At 45.1% G+C, this 20,145-nt stretch overlaps 1 protein-coding gene across 2 annotated transcripts in view; it reads right to left on the bottom strand.

Annotated features, from left to right (window-relative positions):
* Frmd4b (FERM domain containing 4B) overlaps positions 1-20,145 on the bottom strand; it is a 229,009-nt gene that overhangs the window by 46,241 nt on the left and 162,623 nt on the right. For both annotated transcript variants that reach the window (XM_055628486.1, XM_055628485.1), the window contains exons 6-7: positions 17,506-17,562; positions 16,674-16,696 (exon numbers count right to left, since the gene is read on the bottom strand). In XM_055628486.1, the coding sequence (XP_055484461.1) occupies positions 16,674-16,696; positions 17,506-17,562 (80 nt within the window). The remainder of the gene's footprint in view (positions 1-16,673; positions 16,697-17,505; positions 17,563-20,145) is intronic.

Below are 20,145 nucleotides of genomic sequence, written 5' to 3'. Positions count from 1 at the left end.
AGGAGGAAGAGGAGGAAAAAGAGGAGGAGGAGAAGGAGGAGGAGGAGGAGGAAGCTGCCACCACAGATTTCAGGGATGGTGACACATGCCTGTATTCCTGGTAGCAGGAAGGCTGAAACTCTGAGGAAGTTCCCAAGTTTGGGGCCAGCCTAAGTTACACAGCAATTTCCAGACCCAAGTCCACCTAGACTATGCAACAAGACCTGGTCTTAAATAATAACAAAATACAGGAAAGAAAAGACTTCAGAGAATTCTACCCTACTACTTTTGGAAGCCTATCTTTTACACACAAAGGCGTTATTTCCTCATGCCTGTCCAGCTATAAACACTGGAGATCTTAGATACAAATATGTAATGTGAGCCACACAAGGAGACAGGTCCTAGAAAATCACGTAGGTGTTGGGGTGGTGGCACTTGAAGGCTGAAACAGGAAGATCGTGAGCTTGGGTCAAACCTAAGCTACGAAGTGGGACTTCTCCAAAAAGCTAACCCTGAAGAATAGCAAGACAAAAAAAGCATGAGACACTATGGCATGATGGAAAATAAAGGGGACCTAAAGCAAAAAGATAACATGACCACATGGAGCCCAGATGCTCTTTGATTTACCCATCCTAACTTGAAAATATCCAAACTCAGTCGAGCGTGGTGGTGCATGCCTTTAATCCCAGAACTCTGGGAGGCAGAGACAGGTAGATCTCTGTGAGTTTGAGGTCAGCCTGGTCTACGGGGTGAGTATCAGGGCTCTGTTAAACAGAGACACCCTGTCTCAAAAAACCAAAAAAGGAAGGAAGGAAGGAAGGGAGGAAGGGAGGGAGGGAGGAAGAAAGGAAGGAAGGAAGGAAGGAAGGAAGGAAGGAAGGAAGGAAGGAAGGGAGGGAGGGAGGGAGGGAGGGAGGGAGGAAGGAGAAAAATTCAAAACTTTATTCACTATACTTAACATACTAAAAACCACATCTTGGTCCACAACCTTAAACATTCGTAAAACATCCCAGACTAGGGAAAGAGCTCAACGGCTTTGCTGTGAAATCAGGAGAACCTGAGTGTGATCCCTAGAACCCACATAATAAAGCTGGGCACAGATAGAGCTTATTTGATGACCTAAGACAGGAACAAGAGAACAGAGATGTCTGTTGACTCCCATCAGGGATCTGAAATCTGGGCATGGGAGGAGATGAGAGAGGGAGGGAGGGAGGGAGGGGACAAGGGTGGGGCTACAGCTGGAATACAAAGTGAATAAACTGAAATAAATAAAACAATTAGACTTAAAAAAAGGGGAACGTCCAAAAAAAAAAAAAAAAAAAAAAAAAAAGGCACAGTGGTAGATGTCACAGGGCTTGAAAGGCTGAAACAAGCAGATCTCTCTCTGGCCAGCCAACCTGGCTTATTTGGTGAGCTACAGGCCAGTGAGGGAGCCTGTCTCAGGTGCCTGGGAGTGATACATAGGGTGAGCTTTGGCCTTTATGTGCACATTCATTCACACACACACACACACACACACACACACACAAAATGCATTAACTTACACCTGACAATATTACCTGAGATTACTAAAGTATAGACTGTGCTGTCAAATTTATGAAAATAATTCTTCGGCAATGCCTATCACAGGGCTGAGTAGAAACTGCAGCCTTGGATACACATGAAGGGCTGAGGATTTTAATCTCACTTCTGGCTACCCTGCCATCCCTGAGGTGTGGCTTAGCCTTCACGTGGCCCAACTTGGGGCATCACCACATCGTGATAAAGAACGAAAAAGAGCCCAATCTCTCCCACAGGCAGAAGCTGAAATCCTCTCCCTTTCCTGGATAATCCAATTGGCCCATGTTTAACTGTGTGCTAGGAGCAAACGTGGCTGGGATATATGCTTTTCACTGTGTGCAGCCCCAACATGAAATTCTAATGTTATGAAAGCGAGATCGGATACTGGGGGAAAGAGATCATATCTGCCAATTTCAGAGAGCAAATTTTCGATAAATAATGTTGCATGACAATCGTCTTTAAAAACAAACAAGCAAGTGAACAAATAAAAATGTCCATTTCTACGGTTTTATGTGAAATATCTGAATTCAACTTCGTAACTGCCCAGCATATCAAACACGCCAGCATATTATTATTGTTCATCTGTAGTCTATCACCGTGTGTATATGTGTGTGCGCACGTGCGTGCCTTCTCAGCTTAACTTGGCTTCCAGCTTAAGATAAATAATTATCAGTGTAAACTGTTAGTAGTGTAGAGCGAAGGAGCCACATAAATAATTTACACAAGCATGGAATCAGGACCATCTCAGGGAACACACACATTCCCGGGAGGGAACATAGACTTGTTTCTTGGCATCTGAATGGCGTTCCTTTCTCCAGTTTCAAACTGGTGTGCTGTGCAGACTGCTCTTTGTGGCATTGTGGTCTCACGTCTCTACGCAAACTTAGCACAGGACACTTCCTGAGACTCATCACAGATCCGGAGGACCGCCAAGAGCTTCGGCATTTAACATCAACGACAAAAGCCCATGGAAGAATCAAAGAAGGACAGAGGCGGGCAGCCTGGCAGATAAATGAGGTCAGCCCTCATTTATCTGCAGCAAAGAGAAACTCAAATGGCCATGAGACAGAAGGAAAATGTAAGATACAAATATCTGCATCCAATAATAGGGGCTGAGAATGTAACTCAGCTAGCGCAATGCTTGCCTGGCACGTATGAACCCTGAGTTTGGTGGCTGGCGTTGCACAGAGTGGGGGTGACAGCACATGCATGCTCGTCCTAGCATGCTAGTGGCAGAGGCCAGGAGTGTCAGCTGTTCAAAGTCACTCCTAGTTCCATAACGAGTTCCCGGACAGCCTAGACAGACATTCACATCCCACCCCAATGTCTCCGCTAGAAAGTACGATAACACTGCAGTCTATTCATGTAATGGCATAGCGCTTAGCAAAGAAAATAGACTTATAAAACATAGATGCACCCGATTAATATTGAACAAGTAAACATTACAGCCTGGTGCTCTGGTGAATTCCTATAATCCCAACACTCCAGAAGTTGTCACAGGCAGATTCTAAGTTCAAGGCCAGCCTGGACTACATACGGAGACCCTGTCTCAACAACAACAACAGCAGCAAAAGTACAATTCCATATACAGAAGGTCCAAAGCAAGCAAAAGGAAACCAGGCAGAATGTGAATGCCTCTGAGAACAGATGGGGGCATTGTATTGGCGTGGGATGTGTGTGTGTGTGTGGGGGGGAGGTTGTGTGACACAATGGTGGTGACAGGAGAGTCCTAGGGGCTGGTGGGTCTGCGGATGTGCAGTTTCTAAGCTGTTCTGTACACAGCCTGTGCCTTTAACACACCCCTCAGTGTAATAATGCACAACAAATCCTGTCAAGCACGGTCAGCAAGCGGAGGAAGGGTTGTGAAAGGACAGCTACCGTTTATAACAGGAGTGCTCTGCTACTAAAGCTACAGGGTGGAGCCACAGAACAAGAAGAGAATCCGGCTGTGGATTCCAGAGGGTTAATTCCGATCGTGTTCAGAATTTAGGGCCAAACAGGATTTCACGTCCGAGTGCACCACAGTGGCTGAGCGATTATTTGTTCGGCCTCCTGGGGACTTTGCCTGGGAGCCTGGAACCCAGTGAAGCCAGGGAGCTTGCAGGGATGGCCAGGGCTGCACAGCAGGGGGCTCCTCCCGATGGCTGCCCAGGCAAGCACTGTTTATAGGAACTGGGATCAACCTCTGAGGGCAGAGAGGGCTTGAGAACAGCTGTGGAGGTGGGGAGACCTCCTGGGATGTCTCTGCCTTTCACTAGCAATAAATCCACTCACCCTGGCTAGATATTTCTGACCTGGATGGGGATGGACGTGTGATGGCAAGGATGTACTTGACCAGAGCTGTCACGAGGAGACAGCTTTCCCAAGGTCCCAGTTAGACAGACAGCTCAGAAATCCACACTCTTTGCTTCTCTGTGACTGCACCGACAGGCTTTTCTCTGTCATTTCAGGGGGAGTCTGAAAGAACAGACTTGGAGGCCAGAAAGATGGCTCATCAGGAACTATGGGGTAGAGAACTCCTTTGACATCCACAAGTATACTGTGCCTTGTGTGTACCTATGTACCCATACCCATATACAGAAAATAAATCAAATGTGATATATGTATTTTTTAAAGGATAGGCTTACGTTTTATCTGACTGCCCAATCTGAGCTGTTCTGACCCTCCACTGAAGTCACCCTTCAAGTAACGATCTCTTTGCTCATTCCCAGCTTCTTTTCTCATCTTTGACCTCAGAAAGCCCCGTTGGAATGAGACATCCCCAACCTTTATTTGAGGAAGCCACACGGTTGGCAAAACCAAAACCGCCCTCCTGCATGTCCTGAAGCACATGTGTGGGTAAGCCACCCAGCAGCAACTGGGAGCACCTGCTGGTGGCAAGCAGGAAGCTTGCTCAAGGCGGTCACCAGCCACCTGCCATCGGACAGGACTCTGGCGTGGAAGGGAGTGCCTACAATTAACAGTCTGCACTTGTTAGCACAAAACAATCATTGCCGCGTGTGCTTGGTGTGGTGGAAAGCCTGGGTTTCTAGGGCAGTTGGAAGAAAACAAAACAAGGCTGGGCGCCTCGCTCCTTTGGCAGAGTGCTTGCCTAACACGCATGAAGTGTACTGCTCAGTCTCCAGCACTGTACGAACCAGGAAATCGGGAGGGACAGAAGTTCAAAGTCATCCCAAGCAATGTAGTGAACAAAGCCATCCCAGGAGACAAGAGACCCCCAAATAAAAATAGAAAATAAAATAGAAAATGAAACTAAGCAAGCAAACTAAGACATTTGACTTTGTCTATCAATGGCATAGGCTGAGGTGGATAAAAGAGGTAAAGTTTAAATTCAAGGACCAATCAGACATGTCTGCAGAAGCTTCATGTCACAAAGTTAACTTGGGGGCTGGTGAGATGGCTCATTGGTTTAGGATTCTTGCTCTTTTAGAGAACCAGAGCTCAGTTTCCAGCACCCATGTTGGGTGGCTTAAACTACCTGTAATCCCAGCTCTAGGGGATTCAGTCCCCTGTTGGGCAGACAGAATGTTGCCGCTTATCTAAAATCCTGCTTCCTGGGTGGCGGTGTGGCTCAGTGGAAGTTTGCTGTCCTAGCAGGTAGGAGGCCTTGGGCTCTATTCTCAACCCTGCAAGATAAGTAAATAAATAAATTCCCATTTCTTTCAGTAATCTGTGGAATTTGACCTTCAGTAGTGTGGTAAACTTAGCTTATTATCCTGCCTGACTTGCAACTGACTCATCCTTCTCTCTCTCTCTCTCTCCCTTGCTTTTTTCTTTCTTAGATAAAGCCTCTTACAACCCGGGTTGGCACTGACTCTATACGATGACCTTGGACTTCTGATCTGAAAGTCTCCACCGATGCCCACCCACTCCTAGCATGACAGGCATGGGCCACCAAAGCCAATTTTGGCAGGTTAGGAGTCAAGCCCAGGATTTCACCAGATGCTAAGGCAAGCCTCTACCAACTGAGCCACAGCCCCAGACCTGCTCAGGAATATCTGTTTACTACCTCCTAAAGAAAAGGGTAGTAAAGGTGCTGAACCCACAACACTTTTCACTGGGTAGGTCTGACCGACCCTCTCTCAGGATGCTGGGCATCAGTGGCAAGCTGCAAGGTCTGGTCAGGTATGAAGCCAGCACAGTAAACAACCCGCACTGGGTTGTTAGCTCATGACACCCTGAAGGTTACACGTACTAATGTAATAGTAAATAGACATAGTGGCACTCTCCTGTTTTGGGATGATCTTTTTGTACACTGTACAAAGACTGTCTTTATGTCACTCAAATGCTGATTTCTGTTCCAACAGAGAGCCGGGTACAGGCTAGACTTTGGCACTGTTATTCTTTATGGCGGCATCATATTTTGTAAACACTCCATCCAACACCTTCTGATCAGTTTAATAAAGAGCTGAGAAGCCAAGAGCAAAAGCAGGAGGGAATAGGGCAGAAACAGGAACTCTGGGAAAGAATCTGAAAAATCACCAGCTGGACACAGGGAAAGAAACAATGCCGGAACTGAGAGGTAACAAGCCACATGGCAGAATAAAGATTAATATAAAGGGCCTAATTTAAGTTAAGAGCTAGCTGAGGAATAAGCCGAAGCTAAGGTCCAAGCTTCTAAAATTAATTAAAAGTCTCCATGTCATCATTTGGGAGCTGGCAGTTCAAAGAAAGTCCTACTTTACTCCTATAATACCAGTACTCTGGAGGCTGAGGCAGGTGGGCTATGAGTTCAAGGCCAGTCTGGGCTATTTAGTAAGACTCTGTCTCAGGCAAAAATAAACAAAAAATTTTGAGTTTTATTTGTTTTGTTTTTAAAAAGATTGTAAGCTACCAGGTGGGTCCCAGGAGACAAACCCAGTCCTCTGCAAGAACAGCAAATGCTCTTAACCCTGAGCCATCTCTCCAGCCTCAACTTGTAATTTTTAACTTACAGGAGTTTTATCAGGACGTAACCCCACCCTCAGCCTAAAAGCAAAACCGCCGACCTGTCAGACACTCAGGCTCTTAGGACGGAGATGTAGAATGCTTGTGTGGTCTGCATGAGGGCCTGGGGTCCGTCCCAACACTGCACGGACCAGGTGTAGTGACACACACCTGAAATCTCAACTCTTCGGAGTCAGGGACAAGCTGACCTAAAGTTCAAAGCCACTCTTGGCTACATGCTGAGTCAGAGCCCCAGGTGATCTACCTGAGACCCTGTCTCAAACAAACAAACCAAAAAATAATTCAGGTTCTCAGGCTCCATTCAAAACCCACTAACTCACAAAGGCCACCAAACTGTACCTATCAAGCGGACTAGAAACCAGTGCGATAGAATAAACACAAGACAAAACAGGTTATGTGGGCAGTGATGGGAAGCACCTATTTGAAGTGAGAGAAGTGGCCAGGAGGGCTGACTTGGGCTTTTGAGTGCCCAGAACAGAGGAGCAGTTTCAAGAGGCTCTGGGTAACCTAGCAATGATACAGCATGGTGCCATCACTCATCCCCTAAAGCGATTCTAGAGGACAATGGCCCATAGTCACTGGGTGCCAAAAGCTCAGACCGAACCTTCAGTCTGCAGTCATGTCATACACATTATCATCCCCGTTTCACAGACAGGAAAACTGGTAGTTAAAGGTCAAGTAAGGTAAACTCACAACAGACACAGTGCAGCTGTAATTCCACACGTGTGCTTTAGCAACGTGGCGTCACCTCTCCTAGCATCCTCCAGGAGGGGACAGAAAATGAGGAAGGGACAGGACAAGGGGAAGACAGATCTTTTTAGCAAGAGGCTTCAGATTCCCTTATTCTGGTGGCCTCGGATGAATTCCATCAGAATGTGTGTTCCTTGGGTGGTGACCCCCTGCTTTTAAACCTAGATTAAACAGGATTCATTAAAACTGGATTAACTGCGTGAAGGATTTGAATATAGACAAGACTTAATGTGTTATCCTTCTATCCATCGGTATTTCTTGAACAAAATCAAACCACACGGCAGTCTGTATGTCTTTTACTAGCAAAATACACCAAATACAGTCAACTTTTGCTTTTTGACAGGGGGATGGGTGTCCTCATGTAGCCCAGGCTGACCTAAAATCTGTTACGTATCTGAATTCATGATCCTCCTGCCTCCATCTCCCTGTGCTAAGATTACATGCATGTATAATTATGGCCAGCTCCAAATTCGACTTTTTGAAAAATGTTTTTAAATATGTGACAAAGCCAGATCACAGTGAATTTCAATGTAATTTAAAACGGAGTGTAGACTCAGCCAAGCAGCCCGGCTTCTCATAGACATGCTCCTCAGGTGTTCCTGGTGCCCACATTTTACCCTGACACACCCACACAAAAGTACTTGGGGTAACGTTCCTATCCTCACGACCTATTTCTGTTACCATTCTGGGAACTAGGCCTGGGAGAGGATGAAGACTGTAGGAAGCAAGCTCATTGGGGTCAATCCTGAAGAAGGACAGCCAGCCTTAGGTAGCTGTAAGGTAGTTGAAGGTAGCCGAGGATAACCTTCAACTTCAAATCTTCTTGCCTCTACCTCCCAGGTACTGGGATTACTGGCTTAAGTCACCATACCCAATTTATGGGGTGCTGGGGAGTGAACCCAGAGCTTCAACATAGCTATATCCTGATATATTCCTAGCCTAAAAAATATAGGACCCTTCCCTTCCCCTTAGCATCCCCACCCAGGGTCAGAACTCAAGACTTTGCATACCACAGGCCACACTATAACACTAAGCTACACTGCTAGATTCTAATGCCATTTTGATTGTCTGTTTTCTGAGGCAAGTCTCACTGCATCACCCCGGCTGTCCCGGAACTCACTATGTAGACCAGGCTGGCTTTGAACTCACAGAGATCTGCCTGCCTCTGTCTCCCCAGTTCTGGGATTAAAGGCATGTGCCACTACACCCGACATCATTTCTGACTAATTACTGTAACCAGTTTAGAAAAACTGCTTATAGATTAGAGTCAGTTACATTTCTGGCTAAAATAACAGGCTGTCTTCATCTTCTACCTGTACAGGCCAAAAATTTAAAGATCACAGTTCCAGTCAGCCAGGTAAGTGGGCAGAACTCATTGGTTCCAGCTCCTGACCTGACAGATTAAAAAGAGGTCTAGCCTTGTTTGAAGGCTTAGCAGGGCCCCAGAGTAACTAGCATCAGGTCCAAGAGAGTTTGATCTTGGAGACTTGGAACTCAGCCACCAGTTGGAAAGAGAAGGCCAGAGTTACAAAGAGGGGAAGATGAGGTAGGGAGGGGCTGGGAAAAACCCAGTGGCCGGACAAAAGGGGACCTTTGTTCCCTCCTAAGTTAATGGAGTCTTACCATTCTTGGAGTTCTCTTTCCACTCCAGTTAATCACTCCTGGGTCATATATTAAACCAAATCAGGTGGTAGCTGTTTGCAGAGGACACAACTAAAGTAGCCATTGGGTGCAACTCTGCTGACGCTAGGTTCCCTTTCATCTCCTTCACTGGACTTCAGGTGTGAACATTCGTTCCTAGGCTGCTTCTAGTCTCCAGCTTCCTAGGGCCTCTCAGCTGTGCTCCAGAGAACAACTGAAGAGAAAAATCCAATCAGCTTCTAAGGATTCCAACCCTGGACACTTGCTTCCTCAAGGAACGTTCAGAACTGTGTTTATGTGAATTTATTTATTTTTTCTCTTCATACCACCCAAGTGGGTGCTATTTCTAATTCACTGATAAGTAAATTGAGGCTTGAGGTGTACTCCTGTCTCTTCCAGAGACCGGAGTCTCTGGAGTCACCAGAGCAGACACAAGGGCAACGAAAAGATACCTTGAAAAATGACCAAAAGACCAGACAGTCAACCTTATGCCTGTTATTTGCACGAGAAAGGTTTGGGATTTAGACTTATTTTTAAGATTTATTGATTTATTATGTATACAGTATGCTGCATGCGTATATGACTGCATGCCAGAAGAGGGTACCAAATCTCACTATAAATGGTTGTGAGCCATCATGTGGTAGCTGGGAATTGAACTCACGACCACTGGAAGACCAACCAGTGCTCTAAACCTCTGAGCCATCTCTCCACTCCAAGGTTTGGGATTTAGACCTGGATTTAGGGCTAGGGATGAGGCTCAGTTGGTAGTAGAGTACTTGCCTAGTGTCTCAGTGTTTCTATTGCTGTGAAGAGATCCCATGGTCATGGCAACTCTTATAAAGGAAAACATTTAATTGGGGCTGGGTTACAGTTCTGAGGTTTAGTCCATTATCATCATGGCAGGAAGCATGGTAGTTCTTCACCGGCAGGCAGGAGGAAGAGAGAGAGACAATGGGCCTGGCTGGAACTTCTGAAACCTCAAAACCCAACCCCAGTGACACACTTCCTCTAATAGTACCACGGCCCTTAACAGTGCCACTCCCTGTGGGCCTATGGGGGCCATTTTCATTCAAATCACCACACCTAGCATACAGCAAGTCCTGAGTTCAATCCCCAGTGCTACATAAACAAAATTTGGTGATACAGACCTATAATCTAAGGACTCTTTTAATATAGGTACTCTTGAGGTAGAGGGAGGAAGACCAAAAAAGTCAAAGTCATAACACTTAGCTACATAGAAAGTTCCAGGCTAGCTTGGGAGTCATGAAACTGTTTCAAAAACAAAACCTCTGGGCTCTATAGTTAAGAGTGCTGGCTGCTTTTCCAGAGGACCTGGGTTCAATTCCCAGTACCCACATGGAGGCTCGAAGTTTTAGGGTGTTGCAGGCTCTAGGCACATTTACCTACTTTCTGATCTCTGTCGGCACCAGTCCAGGCACACTCATGGCACACAGACATATATTCGAGCAAAACACTCATGCACATAAAAACAAAAACAAAAACAAAAACAAAAACAAAACAAAACAAAACAAAACAAAACCACTTTAATGAGAAAATACAAAACAAAACAAGGGGGCTGGACAGATGACTTAGAGGTTAAAAGTATTGACTGCTCTTCCAGGAGTCCAGAGCTCAATTCCCAGCAACCACATGGTTGCTCACAACCATCTACGTGATCTGGTGCCCTCTTTGGGCATGCTGGTGTACATTATAGATAAAGCACTCATATATATTAAATAAATAAATAGGTTAAAAAAAAAACAAACAAGGTATCAAATTGGATTTGGTTCCAAGTCCTCTGCTCCTAGTTTTGTGGTCTTCCATAAATTAACCTTTATAAGCCCAAGTTTCCAAATTAAAAAAAAAAAAAAAAAAAAAAAAAAGAAACAAAAATCTCACTTTGAAGCCCTGGCTAGTCTGGAATTCACTACGTAGATCAGGCTGACACTGAACTCAGAGCCCTTCCTGCCTCTGCCTCTTGAGTACTGGGATTAATGCATGTGCCACCAGGCCCAGCTTCCACATTCATTTTCAAAGGAGGGATGGTGACATGTTTGCATTGTTCTTGAGAACACCATGACAGGTGTTAGGAAGTCACCTGTTCATGGGTCAGTAAATGTCTGCCTTCCTCTCCTGTCACAGCACCCCAGGTGAGACTCTACGCAATGCTTCCCTGTATCATCGCCTTCAGAGCAGGCTGCTAGGCGGAACGGTTATCATTACATTTATTCTTATTTTACTTCCATGTATTTATTTTGTGTCTTGGGGGGGGGCACATCTGCCATGGCAAGGATGTGGAGACCGGAGGACAACTTGCAGGAGCCTGTTCTCGTCTTCTACTACTTGGGTTCCAGAAATTAAACTCGTGTGATCAGTCATGGTGGCAAGTGGCTTTACCGCTGTGTTACTGGCCTGGGAATTAGTATTGCCACTGTGGAGAACGCCCAGTGAATGATCTACTGAGTGTTGCCAGAGCAGACACTGAGGACAGTCTCACTGAAACACTCTTTGTTAGTTAACTGACCTTCCAATTGAACGTGGCCTTCTACGTTTCTATCTGCTAAATCTGGTAACCCGAAGGGTCTGTAGTTAACCACGGGGGGGGGGGGGGAATTAGAAGCAACTTGCCACTTCTGTGTGGGAAGCAGTTGAGAACTGGTGGGACAGAATCTCAGGGTTCATGACAGGGATGGACCCATGGCCTGGACACTCAACATCACAGCCCCATACGTTGTTGGTGTCACAATGCTTCCTCTCTCGGCCTTCTGGAAAAGACAAGTCCTGAGGCAGGACAGCTGCTACTGTTCTAGAGAGCTCTGTCAGTCAGCTGGAGCCCCTCTGACATTTCATTTCCTTCTGGGGCCGAACTCATAAGGTTGCAGGCTGGCCTGGGACCAACTGTCAACTTTTCTTTTTTTTAAGTCTAAAGAATTTCGATTAAGAATGAAACTGTGATGAGAGATTTCTCTAAAAATGATCTTGCTTGCTGAAGACTCCTGTCATGTCTGCTTTCAACCATCAGCTCAATGGCTGGCAAAATAATAATAATAATAATAATAGTATCTGTAGGGAATATTTAGGCCGAAAGGCAGGTTAACATAAAAATTTATAAATATTTTAAGTAAAAATATTTAGCTCTCATCATATTGATAGGAGCATAAGGAACCAGAGTCAACAGGGACCTTGGAGAGCTAGTCATTTGTTAGTTACAGAATTTCAGTTTGTAAAATGGGGCTGCGCATGGTAAATGGAGTTAACAGGGTTGACTTGTATTTATAAAATACAGAGATAGACGGGTGGAGAGATGGCTCAGCAATTGGGACACTGACTGCTTTTCCAGATGACCTGGGTTCAACTCCCAGGGCCCCCATGGCAGCTTACAACTGTCTGCAACTCCAAGACCTGATACCCTCACCCAGACATATGTGCAGGGGAAACACCAGTAAAAGTGCCTAAAACTAAAAATAAATTATCTTTTAAAAACTCAGAGCTAGGAAACTGGTAGGCAGGAGAACAAGAATTCATATACACACTCTTTTTTTCTCCAAAAGCATAAAAAGTGTGGAAACTTCCTACTGGAAAAAGTCAAGATTCCATACAGTCAACTGGAGGCCTGGAAGCTTTGTCACCTCTTCCTGCCTTGGGTGAGTCAGCCCACCCGGACGGCGCAGACAGGTGGATTGGCTGCATTAGCCATGTTGGCACAGCTGACTGCACGGGGTCATGTCACAGGTCCCACCATTCCTCCATGTGCCCAGAACCACACCAAAAGACATGCAAATACTCATCAGCAGGAATGCAGGATGCCTTCCTCACCATGTCACCCATAGCTCCAGGGATGGCTTGCCCTTTACAAGAACAAGTAGCTCATGTCCACTGCTTTCTATTGGCCCTGAAGGCTGCCTGGCTAATGTCTGCAACAGCCACTGTCAACACCACACTGAGCTTCATTCCAGCCTCACAGAGCTCTCACAAGTACACTGGCCTGGTCCACTCTTCCAGAGAGAATCCTGCTGCATCAAGAGGACAGGATTGATCTCCTTGGGCCTTCTGGTCTCTTAGTTGTATCTCACCCTTAAGATGTTTAAGATAATGTCTTGTGAGGTACAGAATATATAAGCCGCAAATCCCCGGATGCCACACAGGACTGCGGTTAGCCACACGAAGCCCATAGAACACTCGTCAGAGTGTTAAATACTGCTGATGTGGCCCCTCTAGGAGAACTCAGTGTACATGAGGAGACTGAAAACTTGGAGAAAATATGGGAAACTTGGTTTGACTTTTTGTTGTTTGACCCAGGGGCCCATGTAGCTCATGCTGGCTTCAAATTCACCACGTAGCCCAAGGTGACCTTGAACTTCTGATCCTCCTAATTCTCCCTCCCAGGATGCATGAGCAGGGCTTTATTCAGTTTTATTTAGTACTAGGGACTGAACCCAGGGCCTCATGCATGTTTCCAAATAGGCAACATCTCTGGCCCCTTTGTTTAACCAAACATCACAAAGAACACATCACAAAGAATACACATGAAGAATACACACTCCTGTCTGTGTGTGGCTATGCTCACTTTCCATCCATTCGCTGTAAAGTCTCATTAAACAAGAAAACATTTGGAGATTTTTACTTTACATGTACGGGTGTTTTGCCTGCATGGATGTCTGTATACTGTATACCCACGGAACCCAGTGAGGGTGTTGGATCCCTAAGACCTGGGTTACAGACTCCTGTTAGCTGCCGTTTGGGTGCTGAGAATAGAGCCCACGTCCTCCGGAAGGGCTGCAAATTGCTTGTAACCACTGAGCTGTGTCTCCAGCCTCTGTAAAGTCTTATTAGTTCATGAGTTCTGACTTGGAATAAGCCAGGAGTGTTTGATTCTGTCCATTTTCTTCTTCACTCTGCTAGTGTGTGTTACAAGTTTGGGTTTTCTTTGAGACTCAAGGAAACCCCCTCACGCAGTTGACTCATCCAGGGCTCTAAAACTCAGTGTTCTTACCTGTAAAATGGGACAGCAATAATACCGTTTTTCATAGGGCTGCCAGGAGGGTGGAGGTAATAATGAAGCAGCCACACCAGGCTGCTATTACCTAGTCAATATTAATTGAGATAAACTGAGTTTCAGACAGGCCGGCTACCATATCTGTCCAGTGATCTGAAACCAAGTGGTTAAATTCCAAAGCTCTCGGGCATCACTAATATCCCTTGGCTCATGCAAGCCCTCAGTACAGGCCTGACCTGTGGGAGCTGCCTGGTTCCTGTTGCTTTCTCAAACTGGAGTAAAGAGCCTGGGGTCATTGTCGTTTACTCAGTTTCCCGCTGCACACAGACACCCTAACCTGGCATCCAGACACTGCTCTCACCGCACACCTCTGCTTGCTGCTCTCTCCTTCTCCCCCCCCCCCCCCGCCCTGTTCCCACATTATTTTGCCACCAAAGAGGCTTTGCTCAAACTCTTCTTCCAGGATGCCCTTTAAGAATAAAAAGCCCCGCCCTTCTTATTTTGCTTCCTGCCAGGGATCCTTCAGGGTTCTTAAAGTTAACGTTATCAGAGCCCAAAGGAAGCCCTGCTCTCAGAAAGTTCTTTAGGAGTGGAGTGGGGGCTTCCAGCAGCTTTAAATAGCTGACGGCCCACATTTCCAAGTCAGCCCTTGCACTGCAAAGATAACAAGTGCTTTGGTAACACAACACAGGCAAACAGAGAACCCCTGCGAGCTGACCCAGCCAGGCTTTATCACTGAGCCGCCAGCCACAAGTGAGTTTGGAAAGGCAAAGGGGTTTGGTTTAGTTTGGTTTGGTTTGGTTTTTAGTGTCCTGAAAGCTGAGTTACCAAGTAACTGTTAGTATGCTTTGGTTTGTAAGTGGAAAGTGAGTGACTTCAATTTTCACTTCACTGAGGAGTCAGAATGAGGGTCTGTCTGGTTAACACCTATGTTCAATGGGAAGGAAATATTCCCAGTTTATGGTGGTGCTATAACCCCCCCCCCCCCGCACCTATTTCCCATGGGAAAGGAACTTCTCTGGATGCAGAGAGCAATTAGCCAAGGGGGGGAAAATGGCTCAAGCACCACTGCCACCAAGCTTCATGACATGTGAGCTGTGACTTGTGTCCCCATAAATAAATAAAAGTAAAAAAAAAAAAATAATGTTTTTTAAAGAAATAAAAACTGTCTTCAGAAAACCCCATGAACCATGCCAGTTTCGTATATACATACATGTTCACCATGGCATTATTTCCATAGGCAACAACTCACATTTGTAACGGGAAGGGCACATATGTCCATCAATTTGATGGACTAGGTAGATATGACAGCAATGCCTGCCATCCCACCAAAGGAGAAGAAGGAAGAAGAAGAAGCCAGGAGGCCAGACAGAATAAGTTTAAAGGTGATTAAAAGCACAGTAACCACTGTAACACCTGAAGTGCAGTCAGAGCTGAATGTTGCAGATACCGCCCAGCTACCTTCGCATATTTAATTCACAGCAGTCCTATAGGCTAGGCTGCCTTTCACTGCTGAGAAAACTGAGGCTTAGGGTGTCTGACACCAGCTTGGCCCTCACAGAGTCAAAAGTGGTGAAGGGAGAGCAAGCATTCCATACTAGAAAGGCTGAAGCCATCATTAACTGACTTTATGACTGCCTATACAACCACAGACTTATGGATGAGCAAGATCATATGCATGTATGTGTATGCATACACATGAAAGTAGGAGAGAGCGAGAAGATGAATGGGATTAGAAGTAGAGGGATAAACGCAAAGGACCATTTACTGCTGTGAAATGTCTTCTAGAATCAATCCCTATATATAAAGAATATACAACAAATACACACATATACACAAACATACACTCACGTGCATCCATGCATACACACACACCATATGGTCTCAGTGAGAGGGGGTGAATAACTGAATGATGGTGTGTTAAGTGGAAAACCCTACACTATCACTCTGGATGGGCAGGGTGAGGAGAGTGGATTATCCCTCAGGGGCTGGAAGCCGTCAAGCCTGGAAGGCATTATTTTATCAGCCCACTAGCGAGCACATTATTCAAAGACTTGGCTGGGAATGAGTACTAGGCGATGTGTAAATAATCTCCGGGTGAGGCTTAGAGAAGTGGAACATTGGCCTGGCGGACGCCAGGCTTTCAGTGGGTCATTGGCCTGGGCACTGCTTCCCATCAGAGGCCTCCCCTCCAGCTTTGACAGTCCCCACTTGTTCACATAGGACCGCTGCGTAGAAGAGACAGCACGGAAGAGGGTGAATTCACACACACTCTGCCGATGTGGACACTGAGGCACTTGGTCCCAGCGTCAATGTAGCAGCAACGCAACTGCTAGGTCAAGAGTAGGAAGGGTGAGGCCCCTTCAGGGCAGCTGCAAAAGAAAGGCCCTATTAATCCCTTAACTAAGCAGCTGATGGATTTAATCTGTTTGTGCATACGTTAGAACCCCTTACACACAGAATCATTGTACGCATAAAAAAAGAAAAAAGCACAAGCTAGCAAAGCTTTTTATAGACTTCTTCATCTCAGTAACCAATGTGATACAATACTAGACCTCTGAGGATTGCTGATTATAATCTCCTCTCACTCTGCCCTCAAAAATTGTGAGAAAGTTTCATTCTTAGAGTCATTCACAAAATAGGCTTCTATGCCGAGGAAGAGGAGATCTGAGCCCCCCACCCCCCCTCCCCGCCTCAATCTGCTTTCTTTTGATTTTCGAATCCATTATTATTTAAAATAACTCAGTCCACAACTGGGGAGCCTCATTCTACATAGCGCCATCAGAAAAGGAATCATTACCTGGTATAATCTCCCTTGCTTTCCTGAAATAAAAATAAAGACACGATCAATATGTATTTATGCTGAGCTCAATGAATGATTTATTCTTGGTTATATACCCTCTCACAAAGTACAGAGCTTTCTGTTAAGAAACGTACGTAAAGAGCACTACCCCAGCCATTATTGATAAGAAAATACAAAAGTATACATGAGCTGTGTCTTACTCTTAACAGAAGAGGCTAATATATAATATACATAAATATATATTATATATATTCCTCATGGGTATGTATGGAGCGGCACTGGTAATCACTTCTCTGTTGCATTTCTAAATCAAGGGATAAGTACATTTGCATCAAAATGCTCTACTTCTTATGACCCAGATAAATCAACACACACTGCTTACTTTCTCTTTACTTTTTAAACAAGTTTCAGGAACCGACTTTGCTCTTCAGCTGCCAGTGCCTTTTCGAATTAAAGGGCTCTTCACACGACCTCAAGGAAACGTGTACAAAAGTTGCTAAATTTAAATGAAAATTACAGCTGTTCTAACAACTGCTACCTCCCAAGTTCAAGTGACTGGGAGTCCCCTTCCAGGAATATGGTCTGAACTCCTTTCCCTTGGTTCAGTCTAAATTTCATTATGTCTTTTGAGAAACACTGTCACAGGCTAGTTCACGCAAATGATTTTAAAACAGAATCCAGCAGGTCACAGCTTTCGCTGATAGACCATTGACTGGTTTGAAAACCCACCGGGTTGTGGCCCAACGCGAAAAGTTTCAGAGCTGCAGGCAGTTAGCAGGAATCTCAGAAACAAAAGGCAGCCGGTTAAGGGCAGCGAGTGGACCCTTACCTGTAAAACCAGGGCTGCCAACTTGAAGACGGTCTCACTGTCTACTTCAATTTGTCCCTGTGGGTGGAAGAGGAAAACATCACTGAGCACACGTCTACCCTGGGCTGGAGCAAATGGCTGTGGAGCTGAAGAATCTGTCACAGCTTGGCACCTCCAGTTTACGATCAAATGCAGAGCATACCATTGCAAGGGAGGGGGGTGAGCAGAGAGACCTCAAGGAGGGGAGGTATAGGAAGAACCTGTGTGTGTGTGTGTGTGTGTGTGTGTGCGTGCGTGTGTATGTGTGTTTATTGGGCAAGAAACTTTTGCTTAGAAAAGACAAGTCACTCTGAGGCTAAAAATTTAGACAATTTTCAGGTGAAGTATTTGAATAGTTTTTATTTCTACACATTTGTTTTTAAGCTCCTCAGATTTCACGATATTTGTTGTGCGTTTTCCTGAGGTAATTTTCCACATCCGAATCACAGCACAGTCACTTCAGCATACAAGTGGTACAAACATTATTAAGGCATAATTTCACTTCCTTCTCAGTAACATACTCGTGAGTGTTTGTTCCATCCTAGCTGAAATGCGACATCTTTAACACCAGGAGCAGTAAAGGCAAAGAAGACTAAAATTCTGCTGCAATGAAAGTTTGATGAGCTCAAATCCATCATTTTTTCCATCCTTTAATTTCTTCATCATTCAGGAGCCCAGGGAAATCTTGGGTCCCCACGGCTTGTTTTTGTCAGGAGGCATGCTTAAGTATGGATGACAAATATTTCGCGCACCTTCACACCTTTAGACATGTGGCTGTGTAAATGGCAGTCCGGTACCACGTAATACTGTAAGTCTGAGCTGGGATAGATGAACTTTTAATCCAAAATTGAGAAGTGTATGAGCTTCTAAGGATGAACATGTACGAAAGCAATGCACCATGCCTGTTCTTGTTTCATACCAGAGTCCTTTGAGCTTGTAAGTGCAGGGTTTAAAGGCCTGGGGATTGCCTGGTGCTCTCTCTTCCCCACTTTTATCTGCTGGACCCGAGCTGTAGCATTTGTTAGTTAATCCAAGTCCTTCATTGGGAGTCACTACATTGAATCATAAACCAGCACACAATAAGAGATTTACAGGAGACATTGGACTTGATGAGGATTTCTGGAAAGATTAAGTTCGTCTCTTACCACTAACTTGTTTAGAATTCTCAAACAAACAAACAAACAAACAAACAGAACTACCAATGATTCTTATAGAAGCCATAGAATGAATTAAATGAAAGGGAAACCAGAGCCAGTGAGACGGATCGGGAGGTAAGCAAGACTATGATCTGAGTTCCATCCATGGGACTGACAAGGTTAAGGAGAGAACCAGCTCCATAAAGTTGTTCTGACACAAGACCTCCCACCCTCACCCCTATTTAAACACACAAAAAACAAAAAGAAGAGCAAAAGGAAAAAAGCCCAGGTATTACACTAGCAGTGATAATTACTGGTTCCCTTACATTAGAAAATGAAAACAACTTAATTCACCCATCAACACACACTTGGGTCTTCCCTTCTGAAACGCAAGGCAGATGTTCTGCTTCAAAGGCTTGTTTTAAGAGCTCACAGACCCCAAGCTTTGGAATTCAAAGCTCGCCTACAATCTCTAGGAACTGATTATAAAATCAAAGAGAAGCCAGGCTGAGCTCAGGAATCAATGGCCCTCTGTCTTCCCAGCAAGACACTGGCTTTCTAATCCGAGAGGTGTTGAGCGGTTAATCCACCAGGTGAGGAGGGTGTTGATTAGATTACATTTTAGGAAGGTCAAATTCCTTAAATTCAAACACAAAGGAACTCATGGAGAGGAGGAAGGAGAGGTGCTGAGAGGACAACTTAAAAAAAAAAGAAAAAAAAAATCCCTGAGTTTTAAAATAGTCCAGAGTTGTCTTAGGGAAGAGAAAAGATGTATTATTATTATTGGAATATTATAAAAAGCAAAGATGAAGAAAATAAGCTGAAAATTCCTGCCAACTCCCTGGATTCCTGTGGACTCCATTTGTCTCATCAGAACCTTAAGTGAGTCATCTGAAAAACATTCTAGACACCACCTTTTTAATTTAGCAAATGGAAGCTCAGCAGACAGATTAAAAAAAAAAAAAAAAAAGATACCTAGAGCAGATATCCCTTTGGGAGCTGCCAAATAATTCTCCGCCTCGGAAGGGCCATTAAATATTAAAAATGCTGGAGGGAGGAAGTGAAGCAGTACCAGGCTCAGACTGCACTGGGCAGACAGCAAATGGCAGCTTACCTTTCCTAGCTGATGTGGCCCAGACCCAGTTTCGGCCAAAGGTGGGGAGTGAGGGAGGAGGGATGTCTCAAACCCTTTTCCAGATAAGGAAGAAAACACTGCTTGGCCAAAGCCCCATTTTGTTTTCGAATTCTCACTCTCCACCTCACCTTACGCATATACCCTGTTATAGACACCTGAGGCAAACTGATCACTGTTACTTGACTAATTCATGGAGTTCATTAAACAACGCACCAGTCAAGAATTTGCCTAGTTCTCAGCCCTTTCATTTGGCAAAGGCCAATGAAGACTTTTAAGAACTCTAGCTCTTCAACATTCACGAAGTATCAACACTGTTTTAAATCGGTAGACTGCCCAGGGCAGAAGATTTTT

This window comes from Psammomys obesus, unplaced genomic scaffold (genome assembly GCF_907164565.1).
Source record: "Psammomys obesus unplaced genomic scaffold, mPsaObe1.curated_primary_1811, whole genome shotgun sequence".
NCBI lineage: Eukaryota > Metazoa > Chordata > Mammalia > Rodentia > Muridae > Psammomys > Psammomys obesus.
Note: the sequence above shows the minus strand (reverse complement) of the source record. Positions and strands in the feature narration are given on the sequence as shown.